The 23,813-nt window shown below is 40.6% G+C and overlaps 1 protein-coding gene across 1 annotated transcript in view; it reads right to left on the bottom strand.

Moving 5' to 3' along the window:
• The window catches only part of LOC108876109 (uncharacterized), a 49,590-nt gene that overhangs the window by 3,154 nt on the left and 22,623 nt on the right, over positions 1–23,813 (bottom strand). Inside the window, exons 3-5 of the mRNA XM_018665425.2 lie at positions 16,304–16,451; positions 7,152–7,245; positions 1,347–1,448 (exon numbers count right to left, since the gene is read on the bottom strand). Of these exons, the coding sequence (XP_018520941.1) occupies positions 1,347–1,448; positions 7,152–7,245; positions 16,304–16,451 (344 nt within the window). The remainder of the gene's footprint in view (positions 1–1,346; positions 1,449–7,151; positions 7,246–16,303; positions 16,452–23,813) is intronic.

Here is a 23,813-nt window from a genome sequence, read left to right as displayed (position 1 = left end):
ATCTTTAAAAGCAGGCCTCAAATATATAGATTAGCTACTTATTAAAAGTGGATGAATACACATTTTATTTGCTCTAGTGAGTATTTCTGGCAGCAGGACAGTGTATGTGGGATTGACTCAAAATAAACTACAGCTGCTGCAGTCACTGGTGATGAGGCAACAAGCTATCAAGTGCTACAATGTGGCCCATTGATGTGTTAATAATTAATAGTTTTAGGACAACAATGGAGCTCTATGACACAGAGGAATCAGCTACATCAGGCTTTGGATACACAGATAAACCTTTTAGCAGTGTTCATTGTTAGTTTCTGTTTTTCATGGCATTTGTTGACTGAAAGAAAAAACTTTAACTCATGATTATAACTTCTGACATGGTTTTGAATGAGTTATTTAAAACAATTAAGCTGATCTGAAATTAGACTGACAAAGTGATGTGATTACTCTTATATAAAAACTTGTAACAAAACATTTTAAAATGTATGGTTGTTGATAGTTAATTCAGGAATCCAACACCCACATGGCATTCTTTCATTAGCAATGCAGGTGGCAACAATAATGCTAATTTAAAGCAGATTGTTCCTGTTGGCTATTGTATGTCTGACACAGCAAGCGTTCACATCTACCACAGTGAGACACGGTTGAAAGGATTTTTTTATTCCTGCTTCCACACGCATACCAAACACAGGCTTAGACATGCACACACATTGTCTAAAAAGTCAGAAAGAGTTTTATTTTCTTTAACTCAAAGCCAAGACTCCAGCCAAAGCAAATAAAGTCCCCAAAACATTCAAGCGTCTGTTCCACTGAGGGAGGCTCACCACAGTTAGCAGGCATCTGATACAACAAAGCAAACACTTTATAGTCAACAGTTAATACTCAGGGGTGATGATATACTGTAGACCATCACACCTCAATTTATCTGCATATGGTTGCCATGCAAACACACAAGTAATTACAATGGATTAGAGGAAGTGAAGGGGAAGTTAGGCAGAGGGCAGAGTGGGGACATCATCCAGCTCAGGTTTAGATAGACAGTGAGTGGTGCTGATGTAAATGATGAGATAAGGAACTTAGCGAAGGAGCCCAGCGGATTTACTGGTCAGCTTGTTAGAGCCTCCCATCCACTTTTAACAACAGGCAAGCAAAGAAGAAGCAGCAACATCAAAGATCCTCAGTGACACTCAAGAGGCATCGTAGCACTGCATTTAATTTGTAAATCAATTCTCAAAAAAGCTCCAAGCATAATGGCACAGAAAAGTTCACCCTTTCACCAGCAATTACTGCTGGCTGAAGGCAGCGGCTGTGGATGACCCCGTCATAGGGAAAGCTCCTTTGAACCTACTCACCGGCTTATCAGTGAAGGGGGTCGACTCAGAGGGCGCCATGTCGTAATAAGGAGGCTGAAGAGGAAGCTTCTGCATTTCCTCCTCCTTGTCGAGATGAACCACCTACAGGAAACACCAAGAGCTCAGCAAGACTCAGAATGAGCCCCAAAACTCCACAAACCAGGCAGGTAAACCTGCCCTACAATCCTCATCAAGTTTAATTTGTGCCATTTGCCCATAACTGAAAATTCTATATTAACGGCAACACAATTTTATGTTTGAAATCCTTTTTTTTTTAAGCTTCATTTGCTCACATTTGTATTCAGTAGTAATAAACAAAAATGAGAGCTGAAACCTGACAAGGAAAAGGAAGGAGTACAGTTGACACCAGTTTGAACTTTCGCCACTCTGCTGATCTCTCGGTGCATCAGAATTATTTTGTCTAATTAATCGCTTCCATATCACACAACGTATGATGCAAACTTCTGAAATAGTGGGGCAGAAATGCTAAAGCTACTTTAAAGCCACAAGAGCTAGCTGCAGTAATGGGGAATGGTAGTTACATTTCATACATGAAGGTGACATATGATTACAAAACAGATATGCGGCAGCTTAGCAAACACATACTGTCGGTATGTGGATGGAGCTCAGTGAGGCCATCTTTATATATTCCTTCTGAATAAATACATTGTATTCAATAAATAATAATCCTGCTTAATAAATAATAAAATCATTTGTCACTGCCTTCTTTTTATAAGAAAAACAAAACATGAAAATACATGAAACTATTTTCAACAGCTTCACAGACTGACTTGATGTAAAATCCCAGTGTGGTGTTTACAGGTCTCTGTCAATGGTTTGATATTGCTGAGCTGAAATATTTAAATTTGGACTCATCCCATAGCAAAGACGCTTTTGAATAGAGATTTTCTATAATTGTGCCTTGGCTTTGTCATATTCTCAAGGAATATCTCAGTGTTTGAGGAACTGAAACTGGACTGCTGATAGTCTGAGATGTGGAAATTTTTAATTTAAAAAAGACGACTGAGTCTTTAATGTGTGAAATGTTATTTGCTCTCTGTAGAAAACCAAGTGATATGCTTTATAAAGGATACATAGGCTACTATTTCAGTAGAAAGAATTTCAAAGTATTGAACATTACAACAAACAGGAGATGTAAACTGCATTTAAAATGTCACACTGAAGACAGTGTTTGAACCACAGTAACTCACTTTCATAAGGAAGTGGTTATTGCATAGCTTTATTTTATATAAATGTCTATCTAACACAACTAAAGAGGTTTTGATGATAGAACAACATTTTTTAAAATTCAGCAGGAAATTAGGGAGCCATTCATGTTAGAAAAGAGCAGGGCACATTAGAAAAGACATGAAGGGTGAAAGATGATGGAACCAATCCTATTTCTCTTTTTAAAAAAAAATAATATATATATCTCAAAACAACATGAGTCACACCATGAAACTGCACTTAGACAATTTTTGCAACCCAAGGCTCTCTCTTTTTTTTTTTTTTTTTTTTTTTGAAAGAGGCATGAAAATAAAAGAGATGACAACATTCAATGACAGTTGTGTTTATTTATTTATTTAATTTTTACCATTCAGAAGACTAGTTTGGGGCTATGCTATATCTCTAAGGTTCCCTCTTTAAAATTCAAGGTTCAGCAGATGGTTTTCTGCAGTATAACGTAAGCAGTGTGTCAGTAGAGCTGGGAGTTGGGGGGGTGGGGGGTTGGCAAGGTGCTCCTCTAAAGTTTTTCTTTTCAACAGGTCACCGGTCTTAAACTTCCCCTGCAGCGTTCTCCTAATTGATCTGTCAAACTCTGTCATGATCACAAAGCTAAGTTTGATGCCACAGACAGCAAAGTACCTTTAAAGGGTTTTTAAAGTGAGATATTCACACCAGGCTCGACAATCCTGTCATATCATGATGGAACTTGTTCGTTCGTAATGGCACATAAAACCTTCTCAAAACCTTCATTTAACATTTGTCAGACCTGCACATTGCACAGTGAAAGGGAATAAAAGTGAAGTCAGAGTTGTTCAGTACAATTAAGTTATCAACGTAATAAATGCGAGATTCATATAATAGATGCTGAACAATTCATTTCCTTTTCATACATCTGTGCCATTCATTTTGAGTAATCAAGTCCGCCAAATGCTATTTGATCCCAGTTTTTCTTGCATTCAATTTTATTTATTTATTTTTTTAAAAAGCTGTTGAATGCCAGTCAATATTGGTTTCTAGGAGCTTTTCCTTTCATATTACATCAAAATAATTTAATGGCTGAGTGGTTGAATGGTGAGCTAAGCCACAAACTTCATATGCAGTTAACTGGAGGAAATGTCTGTTGGGAACATAAAGACATCGGCCTCCTGGATAGTGGTCTTCTGTTTGGCTCTCGGAGTCCATCTCAAAGCAACATACACAGAGTGTTTGTGATGAAGCCGGTGCAGATGTTTATACTTTGGCTGCGTTTTGCTCTGTGCATTGGGCAATGATGAAACCGTGATGCTGCCAATTTCTTCAGGCCAGTCAAGTCACCTAGCAACCTATCCTGAAATACAGCTGAAATATCCAACTTTCTCAGGCTCCAATTTCAATAATAGGATACACTACATCTGCCATTACCTGTCTGTGTGTATGTTTGTGTGCCTCAGTCCAAACTTCTTCTGAAATTGGCTTTTCATTTCCATTCATGGTGTTTTGGACTGATGGCTGTGGTCAGAGCTGAGCTGAGGGTCTAGCAGCCATAGCAAAAACAACATTATCAGAAAGCAGTAAATTTGTAAATTTGAAAGTAATGATTTATCTTTATCTTCTATTTCCTTATTTTGAAGAAATTCATCATTTTGTATGTACACATCGTGAGTGATTTGAAATGCAACCCCCTTAAGTATTTGAACAAACTCAGTATGGTAACTTTGTGTCCTCTTAGCATTCGAAAAAGTCTACTAAAGTTAAACCTGAAGCGGCTATAGTGAACAGTAAATAGAACTGTGTTATCATTACAAATTGCCTGATGCTGATTATTTCAAGACACACCTCATCAAGATGATTGACAGGCAGGAGCATGTCTAGCTGAAGGAATGAAGGCGGGACTAAAGACACCCCCCTGATTTATGATTTAAGTTGTAGCTCAGAGGTTGAAAGAGCAGCCATTGCTACATTATGACCTGCTGCAAAGTGAATTACAGCCATAAATTCTGAGAAGCCAGAGAGGTTGAACCTTAAAAATGTTTTGGTCTGTTAATCTACATATTTTGTTCTGCACATGCCTACTCGTATAAAAGCGATGGTTATTGTTTACGCATCAGTGATTATTGTTTATTTATGCATATGTTACCCATCATGTCATGAACCTGCTGTGATATATAGAATTATTTTTTTTTTTACTGTGCTTACTTTTATTTTTCCAGATGCAGGCTTGCTGAGCATGCATCTTGTTTAAAAGCAACCACGGCCATAAAACACAACACATTAAATCCCGTAAAGTGTCTGTTACAGCCCCATCTTTCCACTAATCACCAGTGAGCTGGACATTAGGTGTTTTACTCAAGTACTCCTGTGCAGTAGTTGTGTAGGGAGGAGAGCACATTACTTTCCCATCTCTCCATTACTTTCTCTGCTCAGATGTCCAGGAGTTTGACCTTGGAGCTATAAAGACTATCATAAAGTTGGATTTAAAATCTCAGCAGTGCTGATACGCGTAGGCCAACTCGGTGGTTAGGTGAACCTTCAATTATTCACATTCTAATAACTCTTTTTTTTTTCCACTTTATCTCCCCAGTTTGGAGCAGCCACTTATTTTATACTATAGCCCTTGACAACCCTAAAGGTCACTGCAACCTCTGCACGCTATCCACAACCTTTGGTGTGTTCATCCTACTGTGCTTTGGTTCTTATGAGAGTTGCCATTCCTCTCCTAGACTGTAGTTTGTGCTGAGGACCAAACTAAAGAAAGCACACTGTAGTGAAAGCCCGTGTTCTCATGCAAGCCTGACAAAAGAATATTGTTCTGTGGGACCACACCAGCTGGTTTAAAATGTTGGTCGCACATACCAATCATCAAGGGAGGTGTGCAGAGTTGGTGTGACTACAGAAAATGAGATTTCAAATATCCAGAGGGACTTGGGAATATATTTTTGACCCATGCCAATTCAATAGGCATGTGTCAGGTTTGAGGTTATGTGTTATGCATTAACTCCACTGTGAACAGCTATGCATCTCCTCTCTAAGATACATAAACCGTGTCCTAATTCTATACACACTGAATGCATACACTATATACTAATCTTTATAGGACACTTTTTTGCAGCTAATATACAAGAAATCTACATACTTAGTTGAGTTGTACAAACATTATGCAGTATGCTCGCTGTGCATAGGCAATGAAACTGTGGCTTTAGGATGACACTGACAATCAAATGTAGCAATGAGACAGAAAATGTTGGTTTTTTTTTCTATAAGGTCAGTTGTTATCTTTTGTTTCCTGACATGTTCCTAGAGCTGTTTCCTCACCATCCACATTTTTTCAGCTGTGAGAAACATTGTGCATTACATTGCGGGAGAATAGTGTCCAGCAAACTCAAAAATCTATAGTTTTTTTTTAGTATGCATAATCACTGTTATGAGTACACTTGATTCTGTCACTTTTCCACTGTGAACACACTATATACTCAAAACCTGCTTACAATGATGACTTTGTTCGTCCCAAAACTATCACTGCCAGGGATCAAACACAGGTCTCTGCAGCAGCAATGAGTGTTTTCCCTCTTCAGCCCAGATCAGTGATCTGAGAAAATTGTTATAGCAGTAGATCCCCACTCACTAATCCACTCAGTGTTGACATTTCACTTTGTCCCTGATTAATAACAAAACTGCTCATTTAGATTATGAAATCATGTCTCGGGGTTAAAAAGACAAACACTGCTGAGAAACTGTGTCTTAGACTTAAGTGCAACTTTATAATCTATACTACATTTAGTAAGGTATAAATATAACAGAATTAATCAATACAATATACAGACTCCACATGCAATGATCAGACCTATGCTGCATAAAGCATGGCCTATGAGGAATCACAGTGGCTAGTACCAAATGCCACATTCACACAGTATTCAACACAGAAACAAAAACTGCTTCACAGCAAAAACAACAAGGTTCTATTTAATATTAATAAGTGCAAGGTCAATATCGATGTGCCAAAAATGACCCTCTTACCACTACTTTACTAATTAATTAGTGTCAGATTGGTAATTACGCTACATGTTACTGGCTTTGCTTGGTAACAAGACACTTCTATATTTTGATATTCAAGCACTCTCAGTTAATTGTACTGTAACTGGATTGTTGGAGGAACTCTGTTACAAGCGCCAGTCCAGAGAGGAGGATGAGAAACACTCAGACAGCTTTGTAAGATGAGAAATACTGTACATGTTAAAAAATAGCCACCTGTCACTGAAATGACATTTCATTATGCTGTCATTCCACCTCAGCCATAAATACAATTCCAATACCAACCATGAAGTCCAGCTGATATTGAATAAAATAGCATTTTGAGGGGGGGAAAAAGCCTCATTAGGGCTCTTTTAATTGTGTTATGAATGTAATTGCGCATGTTCTAACTTGGTTTTCTCACATCTTTTCATGCTTTTAAAATAAATTACAAATGTTCCACTCAGATATTGTGACACTGTGACACAGTGACAGATATTTGACACAGGAATCTGGAGAGTTCTGAGAATTCGTGTCAGATCAGCCAGGGAAGATAAGAATAAGAGAGAAGGAGGAGAGGGAGGATCTTACCTGGATGTCATCAGATGTCAAGTGTCCCTTCATGTCACTGTTCTTCTTTTTCGGCGGGGGAGGGGCCGGTTTGTGGGCGGGTGGGAGGTCGGTCCTGTTAAGAGAGTGAAAAGATAACATGACACTCAGCACAGTAAGGGATCGCCACTCTTTACGTCCCTCACCTTCTACAGCACTCTATAATGAGAAGTCCTGCCTGCACTTGCCTTTTTCACTCTTTCCTTGGATTTTGATAGATCTCGTGTTGGTGGCTTTGTTGCGGCGGCAGCCATTCCCCCTGCCCTTTCAAAGGCTCTCGCTGGAGAGACACTGTGCTAATGAGAGTGGGCTGTAATTGGACACTGAGGTGAGGAGATAGGGATGGAGGGGGTATGGGGGAGCAGGAAGAAGGGCATGTGTGAGTCAAGTCCTCAGGGTGGATCGAGCCTCATCCAGAGTGCAACGCGCACAAACACCCTGCCTACTGCGCAGCGACTGTTTGTTTGACATGTCGTCCTAAGATGTGACTCAGGGAGCTCAGCAGGCAACTTCTGCTCTCCACCTTTCTCTGGATCCCTTGTACTAACATCCCCTAATCCCAGTGCATGCTCAACCTGCCCCTCTGTTGACACACCTGGGGAAGAACAGAGCCTCAACAACTGAACACCTGTTCTCATTTACATGCCACTATTAACAGGACAGTAAACAACTATTTTCTACAAACCAGCAAAGAAATTTTCACTGGAGATGAAGGCCATTCCAGCACACAGTTGTTGATATGATAATAAAAAGAAAATTAAATTGTGAACAGGAAAGACATCAGTAATTGAAAGCTTGATGGTGAAATTGTTTGAAGTGCATGCAGATAATTATTTCAGACAAGGAAGCAGAAGGGTTGTTGCTACGAAATCGTTACAAAGAAAACCCCTTCCCTCAAACATGCTGGTAGTCAGATGTCATCTGCCATATTCTGACATGATATCAGGAGTGATCAAAGATAATGAAGTGGAGCACAGACACTGAGCTGTGTACCTACATGCATTATCTCCGGCTCCTCCTGCCTCCCATTCGCACTGGTTCACGTCCTTATTGAATAACATGACCTTTCCGCAAGGCCAAGCCAGCGTTTTAATGTGCAGAAAATTTGTGCATGAGTGCACCTCTTAACTCTTTCTTTCACGCTCATTATTTCCAGTCCGTATCACCTTGTCTCCAGACAGGGCTGCCGTGCCACTGCCAGATTCATGTGGCACCCTCTTCAGCCCGCCTGCAGCACAGAGGCACAGCAAACACACAGAGAGGCAGCGTGCAGCACATTCCCTCGTCTACAATAACCTCTTCCATCGCAGAGCCTTCAGAGGAGGGAGCATCCATTTTCTCTGAGACAGATAATTATGATTCTTGTGGAAATGTGGTTTCTGCAGGTACAGCAGTGAGCTCATTATAAAATATTGTAATCCATTGCTTATGACTGACTGGATTCCGATACAGAAGAAAACTTAAAAAAAATAAAAAGCTGTGACAGCCAACAAGATCATTTGCTTTCAAGAAATGCATGAGACAAAATGTAATTTTCAGCCTCTGTCTACCCTGTGCATACACTTAGATCCAAATCATGATTTTTCTTCAGTTTGCTGAAACAGAGAGCTGATGAACATCCCGTGCACTGACCTAATTGTCATTTTGTTAAAAAGAAATGTGGCATCACATCATATTTTATACAATATTTACTGGGTATTAAGACAAGTCAAGTTGCACATCATCATGTTGGGACAGATTTGTTCAAGCAGGATGAAATCATACCATGTTTATGTATGATGCATTTGCATTCAGATCCTGCTGCATTTTTCAACTTACATTTGATCCCATGGGACCCCCGATGATTGCATTTCATTGCACATTTTGTGAAGGAGCCTGTTTAAATAAGTACTATGCTGGGGTCCCATATGCGGGGTTGGTTTATTAGATCTGACCAAACATGAAGAAACTCATGACTACCACCCCACAGGAACCACTTTCTCCATGTCATCCCTCCCTTGATTACATTCAGCTATATTTGTAATCACGTTACGAACAAGCAGCAGCCTCAGGAGACCATCAGTGTATAGACTGTCACTACTGGTTGACACAATAGTAGGAAAACACAGCAAAAAGTGGCATCAGTGTTTGATGAAGCAGTGTGTGTGCAGAGCACACAAATATACAGTACAGCTGTGTGCTCAGGCACGCATGCTTCGAGACAAACATACAGTATGTGTGTGCTCACTGACTGAAGCTATGTCCCAATTCCATACCATAGACTGAAACTATGAAGTACTAATCTTTAAAATAAACTGTTGATATGAATATACAAGACATTAATGTAATTTACTGTCTTGTGGTAGAAAAGTGATAAAAGAAGAGATGTGCCAGTGTATCTTATAACCACTGCCAATTAAACTCAAAAAAGGGAAAGCTAAATGTTTTTTCCGCAGATTTAAAACTTAATTTTTTGTTTTCAAATTTGCTCTCAAAACTGTCTCAACTCTATCTATAATTTGTTTTCCAGCTGTAAGCGACTCTTCCCTTTTCTGTGAGCACTGAACTGTGGAACTATGGCGTCCATCAACAGCATATTCAAAGATGAAGCAAATTTAGCATACATCTTTGAGTGTATCTAAGGGATAATTTCAGTTTATTCCTACTTGGATTTGATTTTCTTAGTTTATGATGTCAGTAAACTCATCAAAGTAATTGATGAGATCTGCTAACACTGTAACATGGCTACAAATCTGATGTGCCGAGACACAATCTGTCAGATTATCAGCCAGATTTTAAACAAGCCAATAGTTTAGCCTGATTATCCAAATCAATTCATCAGGGGAAGAGGTGGAACTGAAGGTCAATGTGCTATTAATCCCTCAGTTTGTTTGCAAATCTGTTTGCACAGCTATGGCAAGTATGGTAGACTGAAATTGAACCAGGAAGGCAATCTGTAAACTGTGATCAATGTTAACAATAGACAGGTTGGTAAATAATTTTACAGTTTTCTCTCTCCCCAGGAGGTTTTGCAGCCATAGAGGTTATTCAGATCAGTGTGTGTGATTGTCTGTCTGCTTGTGTTTTTTGTCCCATCTGATATGATTTGAACGGTGCCACCATATTGTCTCAGAAGAAAAGTAGGTGAGAATTATATCAATAAAGATGGTTTGAACATTTACAAAGAGAGATCAAAGCATTTCCCCCTAAGATCGATACAATATTTTTCATTTGTCAAGATGTTTCTAAAGCTGCCTGAACATTGTTCTCAGTGTGTTTTCATTTTTGTTTTCCAGCTGTGAGTAGTATCTCCATTTCCTTAGCAATGCATTGTGGGAAAATTGTCCATTGATACAGCACTGAAAAATTGTGCAACTTCAGTATGCACGTGAACAACTTTGAATGTACTTGTTTTTCTTCTTCTCCAGTGTGATCACACAATAAGCCCAGACCTAGCATACAATTCGCACGTAGCATGTGGGACACAGAATGAGACTCTAGTTGTGCAAAATAAACATGCATATGACAAACTAATTGAAGCTGGACTGAAATGGAACAGTTTTTACAGTTTGAATAATTCATCAGTTTTTTTTTTTTTTTTCAATACAGCTGTCGTGTTATTCAGCTAATGTTCAGAATAATACTGGACAACATAGAGCTAGGATTTTTTTTTTTCTTTTCTATGCAAAGCTTGCTTTCAAGCTAAATAAGATAAGTCTTTGATCTTAAATATATATATATATATATATATATATATATATATATATATATATATATATATATATATATATATATATATGTGTGTGTGTGTGTGTGTGTGTGTGTGTGTGTATAGATAGATAGATAGATAGATAGATAGATAGATAGATAGATAGATATAACCTTTTTAATACCTAAAATTTTCACTGGGAATAAAAAGATGTGATGTGCAAGAGAGAAATCAGCCCAAAAGTATGGATTGGTAGGCTGTGTAACATTAATTATTTATTAATGTTGTTTTCTGCTATGATGTATACTTATGCCATATGGCGAGTAAAATATTCAGCACAGCAGATCTGTGGTTGGTAATCTGCATTTTCTCCCTGATGCATTACAATCCAACTAATTCTGCACTTTGCACTTATCGTTAGCACCATCCGTCATTAGTCAGATATGATGATGTTCATCAGCTCAGCTTGACCACCTCATGTGCATCTCAGCTGTGCGATTCCGTGCAGACTTCCTCAGAGCTGAATATGATGCAGGCAGCATGTGGGCGTCGGCTTTGTGAGAGGAAGACACTAATGAAAGCTGACAAGCACCACAAGCCTGTGGGGAGCAGAAAGCACTGGGCAGGGAACCATAAGCTACATTCAAGTTTGCACCGTTTCCTACTCAGACATCCACCTTGAAGACCTCGCTCCTCCTCGCTCTGTTGGCTACAAAAGGCTCAGGGCAGCTTAAGGGGAGATTTAAGGGGGATAGCGAGGAGAAAACATAACTAATCCTTAAACTGAGAAGAGTAATCTGTGACGGAAGATTTACAGCAAAGAAAATGACTTTTACAATGCACTCGCAAAAAATGACCTCTCTATTAGAATTTTTTTGCAGCAATGTGCCAGTTTTTGAGCTGCAGATAATCAGAGTTAAGATGTCCCCCAGTGTGACAGTTAGAAAACACTCTTCCTGTCCACTGCGTGTGAGAGTAAGTGAAGTGTTGCATCCCCAGAAGCGTTTGGATGAAAGAACCGCCATATGACCACAGCCCGTGCTCATGGAAAACAATGTGGAGTGTTTGAGGTGATCCTTGGTACTCTCATTGATTTCTGTTGATCACAATCTTATTTGGCAATTTAAATGCTAATGATACTTTTAATTGCAAGATGGGATAAATGTGATTTGATCTTTAGGAGGCAATTACTTTCATGCTTTGTCTCGCTCCAATCTTTTCAAAAGGCGAACAACAATTACTCTGCAGAGCTCAGCTTTTCTTCTTTTCTCACAAGAGAAGAAAGAACAAAACAAGAATGAAACAAAATGACTTCTGTTTGTTGCCTTTGACAAGTTTATCAAAAACTATTTCTGTTGTTGGGAGAAGATTTAGATTTTTAGAACATTTAACTTTACAATTATACACACACGGCCAGTTTCCAAATCGTTTTCAACACCTTAGGCATTGATACTAGATTACATACACTGCTATACAAAATGACATGAAAATAAAGGTGATTGTTATAGACATTGTACTGCATGTATAACATTCTCTACAGAGAAACCAAGCACCATTTTTTTTTTACTCATAAACAACAACAGTGATTGATTCAAATTCACACGCAGTATAATATCAGTCCACGTTGGATGACTCAGAAAGACAAGAAAGAAAATCCTATTTTGGTTACAGCTTAAAGCTAGCAGGTGTCCAAAAATGAATGACCATTTATCACATTTTAAAGGTCTCCACAAAGCAATGGTGAAAAAGCACTGGTGACCAGTTTATAAATCAAAGGGTACACAAGATCAAATCATGTCTCTACAAATCACGTCTGCCAGTGTCATCTTCTCAAATCGTGCTACAAAAGCAAACATCTATTTTATAACTGCAACATCCCATTTGTTTCGATATGACTTTGCCGTAGAGTCTATCAATAATTTAAAGTGTCCTCCAAAATCACAATGGTGCTACAGTTCAATCATGGAAAACCATTTCCAGCCCCTAAGGTGGAAGAATTTGTATCCACGCTTGAGAAAACAAAAGCGTAGATGTTGTTTGGTAGCATTGACACCCAGCTCATAACTCAACATCCTTTTACATCCTGCATGTGATTCACTTCAGATATTGTGGTAAATACAGCCAGGAAGTTGGCATCAAAGTGATTTATACCAGCAAGTATCTGCAACTGTGTCGACACCAGCTGCACGTCAGGAGCACTAGCGAGCGAATTCATTTTGCAGGGGAACGGCGCCACGATTGGCAGTGCTTTTCAGCATTTTGGAGGTCATACATCACACTGGGGCAAAAGACAGAGCGATGAACACATTATTCTGAGAACATCGCTTTTGACAATGCCCATCTATTTTGATAATCAGTTGACTATTGTGCCAGTGCAGCCTCTAAAGGGCCAGTGATATATTAGGATTGACCAATTTTGAGTCACATCATGTGCTGCTTTGTGAGGGCAAACAGAGGCGTGACTGGCGGTGCAGTCAGGCATGTTATCAAATGCCCAGGGTTGATTAACGGCTCATCAACATGCAGAATTAAACAGTCTGGCTAAATGCTTCCCCTTTACCCTGACAACAGACATTCATATAAAACTATGAATTTCTCGTAGTTGTTATCTACATCAAAATAAACCTCCACACATTCACTTGCAAATTATCTGCATTCACATAATTAGACATTTCAAAAAAAAAAAAAGTAAGAGTAAACATTTTCTTCATAAGACACTGAACATGTTTGATGACAAGCCACAGGAAAACAGAAACAAATGTTCATCTAGACAATTAAAGCTTTGAGTCACATTACACTACATTAAGCATTACATGCCGAGCTACAAGTAGGAAACACTAACAACAGTGAAACAGCACTGACACAACTGTAACTCTTGTCATGCATATTTGACGACAATCCATGCACACAAAAGGAGGGGAAAGAGCAGGAGGCGGAGGAGAGAGGTTGCACGATGTGGTCTGTTAACAAAGACATTATCACTGAGTTTCAGCTTATGTAATGGTTACGAAAAAAGAAAAAAGACAAAGCCTCAAATAAGCGTACGGATTTCCCTCCGATCAACAATTTGATATGTATGTTCAATCTCATCAAAACATTCTGTTCTGTTTTGTCCAAGCTCGCAAAATCTGATAAACTCTAAGTGGAGCTGGATATTTTATCTTAATACTTTTAATTAAGTTTGATTTATCTTAGCGCTGTTTCCATCAAGCTTAATTTTCATTCACAGTTTGTTTTTTTTTTATCAAACTGCTTTGTCTTTATTTGATGGAGCTGGATATGTCTTTTTTTGTCATGTACCAAATAGAGATGTTTGAATTTTGCTTCAAGTGTTCAATTTGTTGAATTCTATCAAAAGAAAACTAGAAAATGCTTTAATTTCAAGTTCATTAGACCTAAAGTCCAACGTGAATGTCTATTAAGTGACTGTGTCGATGGACATTTGCTGCTTTCAGTGCTCACAATGGTGTGCTCAAGTATGTCACTTGCAGGCCACCATTACATGCAGGCAACAGAACAGAGGATCCAGGAGGACAGGGTTCAGCAGGGGAAAGACTGGGGTCAGGTGCCTCTACTTTCCTTGTGGGGGACTCTGGCTTCTCTGGAGCCTGTGTCACACAACTATCAGCAACAGCAGCAACAGCAATGCTGAGGGAGGGGAGTGGGAAACAGAGAGCAGTTACTTTGGCATCAGAGTGAGAACGAAAGATAGATTAGCAGGAAGGGAGAAAGAGACAGAAAGCAATGGGAGAGGTAAGAGTCTCTGTGCTTCATTTGTCTTGAAAAGCATTCCTGAGAGGTAGAGGCAGTGTGGTTTCTAGGTCTCTGCGGGCTCAACGGAGGACCTGCAGCCGCCACAGGAGCGCCGAGATGTGCAGCAGGAGGAGTCGCAGAGGCCCGAAAACCTGGCAGAGCATCTTGTAGATGCTTGATGTTAGCGTTACACTGCTTTGAATATCAAATCAATTACGAGATTCTGGAGGGGGACCTCTAAAATAAGCATTATAATCTCATCATGCGAGTTGATTAAAGGCTCATGTGCACCCTCAGCCAGATTCTGCACACCCCCAACCGCAGTTGTTTTGGTAATACTCCCAGGAAGGAAGATAGCCAACCCCTGCACACAGCAGCATCATTCCCATGGGTATGTGGTTTGCATCTCATATATCCAGTATAGCCAAGAGCATCATGGAAACCCTGGCAACCATTGAGCTATCTGTCGTGGCCAGGTGTTTTAGACAAAGGCAATTAGTAGGATTCAACTTGAATGCTTGTCTCCTTCTTCGTTGACAACAGATCTTTTTTTTTATTATTCTCCCTAAACAGATGGCAAAGACTTTTATAACCTTCACACAAATAGATATTTTGGATTTTCACAGCTCTGTTGCCTGTTGTTCTCTCAGCTGCATCCTCTGCAACTTCTGTTTTCCCCTCTGTGTGCAAGCAGCAGCTGGCAGTGTTCAAAACTGTCATGGCCCTAGGTTTGCAGGCAGAACAAAATTACCTGGTTGGCCAGAGGAGGAGTGGCAAGAGTAAATAAAGTTGGAGAGGTAGAGGGTCCCTAAATCTTTAGTAGCAATCTGCCTGGCTTAATTGATACAAGGAAAGAAGTCTTATTTATTCTAAAATGCATTCTGAATTGTAATTTTTCAGTTCAAATGACCTACAAACATTGCTTTTACAGGGTTCAGACTTTACCTCAGCGATCACCTGATTTGATGGAAGCAGATCAATATTTGAATCATGTTTGCTCTCTCTCGTCACTGTTCCATGCTGAGCTGCTTGGGATTTTAGATGTTTCCAAACCCAATCATCAAATCTTTGTTCCGCTAGTTGCCGTTTCAAATAAAATTGATTTGCATAATTCCACAGTTGTTTCTCCAAATAACATTTAGAGACAGCGCGACCTTTGGACCTACTGCATACTCAACAATCTCCTGGAAAATCTCCTTCACTTCCTGATGATATCGTAACGATCCAAGAGAGGTGAAGCTTTCCTGAGAAGAGACTTCAGCACATGGTCCTGTAATCAGTCCTGATTAAAACAATAGTGTTTTAATGGGAAATGGGCTCACTACAGCCCACCTTACAATCAAGCAGCCACTTAATAGCTGCTGCTTTAATGATAATCGTCTATTCTATCTGCTGTTGTAAGTGAAGATAAACTTGCTCTTTTTCTTTAGTCTGGGCGCAATTAGATTATTTTTTTTATACGTTGACCAATAGGAAGGTATTATTATCAGCTCTCAGAATGAATGAGAGGGAGGCAGTGTCATATTTGCAGTATGTTCTGTCTCTGGACACATTAAACCACCACCACCACCACCATAAAAGTGTTTTGTCCTTTTCAAAGTGTTTGTCTCTCATGGGTTGACAAGAGTTCATGCCTAATCTTCCCACCTGTCCAGCCCCCTGCAATATTCTCTGTCAGAGGCTTGGTACTCACAGGTCATTATCTGTCTCAGTGCGGGTCTTCTGCTGCCGCCGATGGACCATGAAAACAGTAACAGCCACGCCAATGATGAGTCCGATGGCAACAACACCTCCAAGGATCCCGATAACACCACCTGGGGGACCCTGCGGCAGCGGCTTCTCTGCAGACAAGAGGAGATATAACAGTGTCAGGGTAGGTGCTTTTTAAGTAATTGATGCTTGCTGGCTTGAACTTGAAAAATCTAACAGCAGTGAGGACAAAGAAACTTCACTAATGGCACATCTCAATGACATCCTCTTGAAGCAATGTGAGGCAGGAAAACTTTTTACACTAAATCACAAACATTCTGGACATACTTCAACAGCTGGTTAAAAATATTTCATTATGAAAGCAGCAATGGATCCAAAAAAAGAAAAAAAAGAAGAAGAAACAAACAATAGACTATTGTAAAAAGAAAATCTTTACAAGCCATTTGACATGACATTTGCCAGACTTGAGGCTTTCTGTCATAAAACACGTCCAAACACTATTTTTATACACATATTTCAGGATGAGACCATTGTCCTGCCTGCTCTGGCACTGCATGAATACCACACTGTTGTGGTCACTCAGCAGCTGCTGCTGCATTTCTAATGTGTACTCCATCAACTGTTCAAAAGGAGCCTAAATTGGCTTGGATTTGACAGTGAACCCAAATGCACTCTTAAGAGCACGACAAAGCTATTATATTTTAAACTCCTTGCCAGCAGGGGGTAACGAATGCAAAATGTATTTCCAGCATTGCAGAGAAAGAATGTGTTTGGTTTCCAAAGTAAAACAATTTACCTAATTCTGTTGAGAGCAAAACACGGAAAAGTTAGTCTACAGCTGTCAGCTCGACTGACTTATGAAGGAGACGTGAAGGTCCAACACAGTAAACACTGCAGATTGTTGATGTTACTCTCCCTGCTCTGTGTTCAATACTCCAGTACCCTCCCCCCTACGTTGATAACGCCAAGGCTATTAACTTTAAAAAGGCTCAGGGACTGCAGCGGAAAACTAAAATTCATGATATTGATGTAACCTATTTTTTAAAAGCTGTACTTGGCTACGATCATCTTCTAAACTTAATTTTTGGAAGTGTCTTTGAGAGTTTTCAAAGTGACTGTCAAAAGTAATCTGTGACCATAGCCAGAGGGAACGTCTGTAGCTGGTAGAAATATTGGAAAATAAATATGCTTTGATACCAGTTGTTTTAGCTCGATACATTGCAAGAAATGGGACATGCTTTGCAATCATCTGCACTTCTTCACATAAGGATCGAGTGATTTTATGCTTTTACACCTCACACCAACAATGAATCATATTATGTATTAGATCAAAATGTAATTCATCTGCTGTCAGGCAGATAAAAATGCTAAATTACTGCAGGTCCCATGTGAACCTCTTCCGTCGTGTCCCAAATGATGTCAGGTATTGCTAAAATAGGACAGTCATCTATTTTCAGAAGTATAATGTATCTTTCATTCTGTGATGGCAAACAGCACTGGCATCTGTTTTCTTCGACAAGAGCTGTTAAAGCTGTCCTTTTTAAGACAGGCCAGGGACCAATCAATGGCTGTGAGCCTGTTGTGATGGGGCTCTACAAATTCTGACCATCTTCCACTTTGAAAAGGAAAGCCTATCTCCTGCCCTCATGATGTCTCCATTATTATCTGGCCATCCCTCCCGGTAGTGACAGAACAAGGCCTCGCTCCCAGGGGGCCTCTTCTCAACAGCCCCTGCCTGCTTGCTTGATTCACTGCCCATAATGATGGATACACAGAGGACTACTTCACATACGGCTGCACAATAGCGAGCACGTTGGCCCACCTTGTACCCAACACTCGCTGCCTGAAAGTCAGTGATTACTATCATGTCCATCAGATTGTCCTGTCACACCACGGTTGTTGCTGCTGCTCTAATTTTCTGTCTTCTGGTACTTAAGAGTCACGTCAAATCTACACACCAAAAGAAAGTAAATAGGTTTTCTTGTAGCCACACACATACTTTTTTTTCTTGTGATGCATTTCAATGAAAAGGATGTGAAGTAGCTTTGAAGACCGGGCATGAATGTGATCTTGCTGTAGCATGGCAACAGATAAGCTAGAACTCCTACTGTTGTCTCATTGCGCTGCATAGTGAAAGCCAGTGGGTTGAATTTCATGGCCCTAATGCAAATGCCAGACACAATAGTCTGTTGTATAACACTAACACACAGAGGAGTGGACTGGATCAGAATGCAATTTCCCTGTTGTGGAGCCTTAGGCACTCAGCGCACAGGATTTAGACTGTCACCTCCTAACACATAAAGGTAGGTTGAGCCATCTGGCGCACAGTCAGAACGTTTTGTCTGATTCTTATGCTGATGCTGAAGCATCATCAAAAATTGAAGATGTCATTCTCAGTACATGAGTTTTACATTATAGCATCCTAATCACGTTTGCACTCTGTTTTGGTGAAATGTTTTTGCAAAACATTACTATCCGTAGTGCTGATAGCAGTGAATGTTGTAGACGGCGAAACAAAGCGATTAGAGAGCATACACCGTTAACCCCACACTGTGTACGATAATGCTGAGCTGGGATCATTTTTATCACAAAAACCTCCACAGAAGCCAAGCCCTTCTACTGTATGTGCAGCCAACAACACACCTTCAAATTCAATTAGCCCGAGTAAGACAGTATAACTGTAGCAGATAACTGGTGCCTGATGACTCAGTTACTGCAGGGAACGTATTTTCAAGGACATGAATTTCTGGGAATTTGGAAACACACTGGTACGACTTGACAGGTCAGTTCTTTTCAATAAAAGTTCTAGATTCTAACAAAAGCATTTCAGTACACAATGCACTGGTGGATTGTCAGTGGCATCAAAAAACCCAGAGTTAAAAAAAACAAAACAAACAAAAACAAACAAAAAATCCAAAGGACAGGGGCCACTGAAGAATGTGAAGACAAGCGCAGAATAGAGGAGTTCAAGCGCCCAAATGCCACAAGAGTTGAGGACAAATCAGGTGATCCGGCAATGCTGACAAACAATGGACTCACTGACAAATACTTGTGCCTAACCTCCGACTGTGCTCTTTAGCACATTCTCAAATTTCTGTTGTTCTAGTATTCCCTTGTGCCTGTGACTTCGTCCTGTGAAAGTAATCGTTTGGAAATCCCCCCACGCTGCACACAATAGGCAGTACTACATGCAGAGAGCTTTGTCCTTGTTGTAGAATAAACAGTAGATTGCCAACAGAAATAGGCATGGGGACTTAAGACTTACTCTATCCAGTAGTTCTCTGCTTCCTGCTCTCACAGCCTCCCAACAGTGCCGGTACTAACACCAACACCGTGTTGTTCAGAGGAAAATCTGCCTCCCAAGTTACTGCACAGCAAGGTGTGAAACATATAAACTGGTTGAAGCAATTAAGCATAAACTATCACATGATGAAATGCCCTGTTTTGAAGTAGTAATTCAGAATACAGTACAGCTAACAGCTGTGTTCTTTTCCTGTGTTCATAAAACAGGCACTGCATATGCTTTTAACTTAAGTAAAGGATAACGCAAAAGCAACAGAGAACAAGATTGCAATAGGGCCAACACTTACAGAAAAAACAAGACCTCCTTTCACTGAGGTGTTACCACAATCAAGAAACACAAGAGCTCGAAAGAATACCTGCAAAGTATAAAATCAAATAACCCTTTGACCTCCTTTGATTTTTCACCAGTGGAAAACCTGCATAAAATCTGAACCAACTCTACTGAGTAAAGGCTGTTGTTCAAATATGTCTTGTAGCTGCCACTGAAAGATTGCTATTGATTTTCAATAAGTGTAAAGCACCCATCCATGCAGTGGCTCTCTCTGTGCTGTCAGTCCACCACTGTGGCACATTTGAGCTGACAGACTTGACCTTGGCTGTTTGTGGCTGCAGCTCTGTCTCAGGTGGCGGCAACCTTCATTCTTGTCACATCTACTCCCCAGTGTTCATTGAGCTGCACCAGATCTATGAGCTATTGTTTTTTGTTTTTTCCTCTGCTGTAGAGTACATTCAAACACAGAGTACAGCCACAGGCCTGCACGCAGCTCTTCGTCAGCTTTGATAGGCTTTGTGGAGTATACGTTTACGTCAGCCGGTAGCCCGCGGAGAATCAAATTTCCCTGACAATCCTGGCTGCATGCAACTTCTACCCAGCAGGTTGCTCTGTGTGCTACAGAGTTCAGACGTGCAGCCAGTCAGAGGTCTCATGGGATTCAGGGGACACAGAGAATAAGTGCTTTGCATGTGATTATTTCTTATTCATTCCTCAGGCAGAGCCAACAGATTCTTATGCATGCTCTCAACAGGAGGTGGTTACCCCTTAGAAAAGATCTGGCAACATTTTTATGGAGCAAAAGCAACTGATCAGCTGAAGCTATGGCCTGAAAATTGATTACTTTCTCACTGCTGCTCGTGGCCCTTTTTGAGTAAACGTGAACGATATGTAGAGTGACATAGCAATTCAGCACACGGACCATCCAAATGTGTGAAAAATAGTGTAATTGTAAGCGTCAGCTGTACTCAATAGCCAAAACATGTGGGCTCTAGTGTTACCAGTCTCCCATAGAACAAGTTAGTCATACATTCCAGAGCAGGAAAAGTTCAGGTGAGAGGCCAAAGGGTGAGCAGTTTCCAGCTGGAGCGGGCTTTGCCCACTCCAAATCCAATCTGTCACAGAATGCAGCAATGCAGGATTTAAACAGAAGCAGGTTTTTTTCAGCAGATTGCTGCCATGTACCTGCTGAGGCCTGGTGAGGTTCATCAAACACTGGCATAAGGAGGACAATTCACAGCTTAATGATGTCGTTATATGTATAGTCACCCATGGCAATCTGACAAAAAGAGGATAAAAGGGAAGTGTATAGAGAGCCTGAAACTATAAGGCACCACAGTGATGATATTAAGAGGACATTTGTGTAGTGGTGCTTTGTAAAAATGTTCCAGTCATAAGTCTGATCGTATTCCAAGAATGAATGTGGCTCCTGGCGCGCTCCCTCTCTCCCATCAGAAATTGTAATTGCTATCTCCTCCGCAGGGGCAATAATACTTTCCAGCAATACTGGGGAGTTTTCAAGTGGACAGATTGAGAGTCTGGCTACGAACCCACGCCAGCTCCACACCACCAATGCCAGTCTGAGACAGCCACCTGTTTCAAAAACCACAGTGACTGGTTTCCTACTTCAGCTTGCACAAGTTGCCAGTCGGTCAGCACAGTGAAACAGTCAAGGTGTCTAGTCACTTTTATCTCTCTATTCATGAGTTGTACAGCTACCTTATGTGGAGGTAAATGCCCAGGCTGTTACTAATTTATCTGGGGGAGATTTTTTTAATACCCTTTTTCCACATTGGGTAAATGCTGCAGGCCCCAATAAAGAGAAAGAAATGTGGTTTAATGGAGTTCATAAATCTGTATTTCATGCTGCCAACTCCAAGCGGCACATGCTGCTTCGTCTCCTTCCCCTACCCCTCCCGGAGTTGGTAATCTCGTTAAAGTTCAATGTTTCCAGAGCTGTCTCCTCTGGGAGCCGGGGTTCCTGATGTCATCCTCTTTTCCGCAGTAGTTTACCCTCTGGAGAGGTCTGCATCCTATTTCACCTAGACTCACACTGATGGTCTGTTTCTCCACCACTTCTCTGACCCGATGTGTAAAAACGAAGACGGGGGCTGGAGGCGACTGGGGTGGGGGGATTGTGATGGTGTGTGATTGCTGTTCTACATTACTCCACAGAGGGCAGCACTTCATTAAACACAAATTGCTAACACATGGGCTGTGTTATTAAGATGAAACCAAGCCCACTCTGAACCTGTCTCAGAAATGCTGGGCCTTCATGAAGAACACCTTAGCTCAGAGAACAACATAATGACATTTAAAACATTTTTTTAGTCATATTGGTTGTTTTGTTTTATTTACATTTCTATTTTTTCAATGCACTGCTGGCAGTTAGGGACCAGATCGCAACTAATGGATGGATGTCACTGCATGGCTGAATAAATCCCTGCTGAGCCATTCTGTTTCACTTTATAGCCTCCTTCATTCCTGTGTAAACATTTTGTGACTCAATGGGACGTTAAGGCAATCTGGGGAAATAATCATGAGCCTTCAATAATAATAATAAAAAAAAAACACTTAGCATGTTTCCACACTCAAACAGACGACACTCAACATTGGCATGGAGAGCCGGAGATCTCCAAGTAACCACGCACACATCAGCAGGAAGTGCCTGGTGCACCGCTGAGTCCGGCGGGGTAGATGAAGCGACGACAAGCAGCACCAAAGCCCCTGTCAATGAATATGAGATTGCAGGCTGCCAAGCTGATGCTGATGCTGTCATGAGGTATTACCTCCTGTGACAGCCTAAATAACAACAGTTCTAATTAAAGAATGATTGGAATGGGTGGACCACTGCCTCCTAATGGGGGAATAAACCGCAACATCGCTCCAGGAAGCGAATTGCGCTCATTTATTAACTTCAGGAAGCCAGTATCTGCTGTCAAGATGTAATAGCTTATTTTAAAAGCTACATAACTTTCTATCCATTCTGCCCACTGGCCCATTCACTCCAGCACTTTAATTAGGAAAAAAAAAATCTAAACATATACTAGTATTATATACATGAGATTGTCTCCTGTTTTTCTGTTTTATGACGAGGATATCTGAAGCGTACAGAAATTCTGCTGCAGTTTCTTCTACCGTGAATCATCACTAATCTGTAAACTAGCTTTGGCTCCATAAAAAGAGCCGGCCGTGCAGTGTTGGTGATAGAGCTCCCAGTCTGCTTTAGCAGGCACTATCAAGTTCTTTCATGCCCCAGCTGAACTCCTCTATGTGTTGAATGTTAATTTAATGGCTGGTCCCAGCTCTGAACTGGAGGAACTGCAGTGCTTGTGATAGATCTGTACCCTCGTCTCCACCTTGTCCTCCCTCTCCTACCTTCTTCTCCGTGTAAGCAAAATTACTTGTCTCTCTCTGCCAAGCGCCATGAGGTCACGGCTGTAATTTCCTTTGCCTGGTTAAAAGCTGACAGAGAAACGGACCCAGTCAGTCTGGATATGTTCGAGAGCAGGTTTTCAATTTAGCTACACTTGGGCTGGTGAGCCTGCAGATGCCATCCCCAAGGCCAGCCCCTTTTCTTGCCTCTGCTGCTAAGCAAGTGTGTCATCTCAAACACCGTACACACTCAAATGTATTCAGATAACCTCTCTGGGATTGAGTATTAGATCTGAAATACAATATATTTATATTCCTGGACTGGACTGTTTGTGTTCTCTCTGGAAAATTGCCATTGATTCCTTTATACACACTGGCAGACCTCAGGACTCCAGTGCAGGAATATGAATTCACTCTTCAATATTCATTTGCTGAGCACTTTTCTTCTGTCTGACATTTTAATTTTGTATTTCCCCTCCACTGAGTATTTGTCTCTGGGTATCTGTCATCAGCTGTTCTGATTACCTTTTAAGAGCTCATTTGC

Source organism: Lates calcarifer, linkage group LG21 (assembly GCF_001640805.2).
Source record: "Lates calcarifer isolate ASB-BC8 linkage group LG21, TLL_Latcal_v3, whole genome shotgun sequence".
NCBI lineage: Eukaryota > Metazoa > Chordata > Actinopteri > Centropomidae > Lates > Lates calcarifer.
The sequence above is the reverse complement of the archived record's forward strand: the minus strand, read 5'-3'. Positions and strand labels throughout refer to the sequence as shown.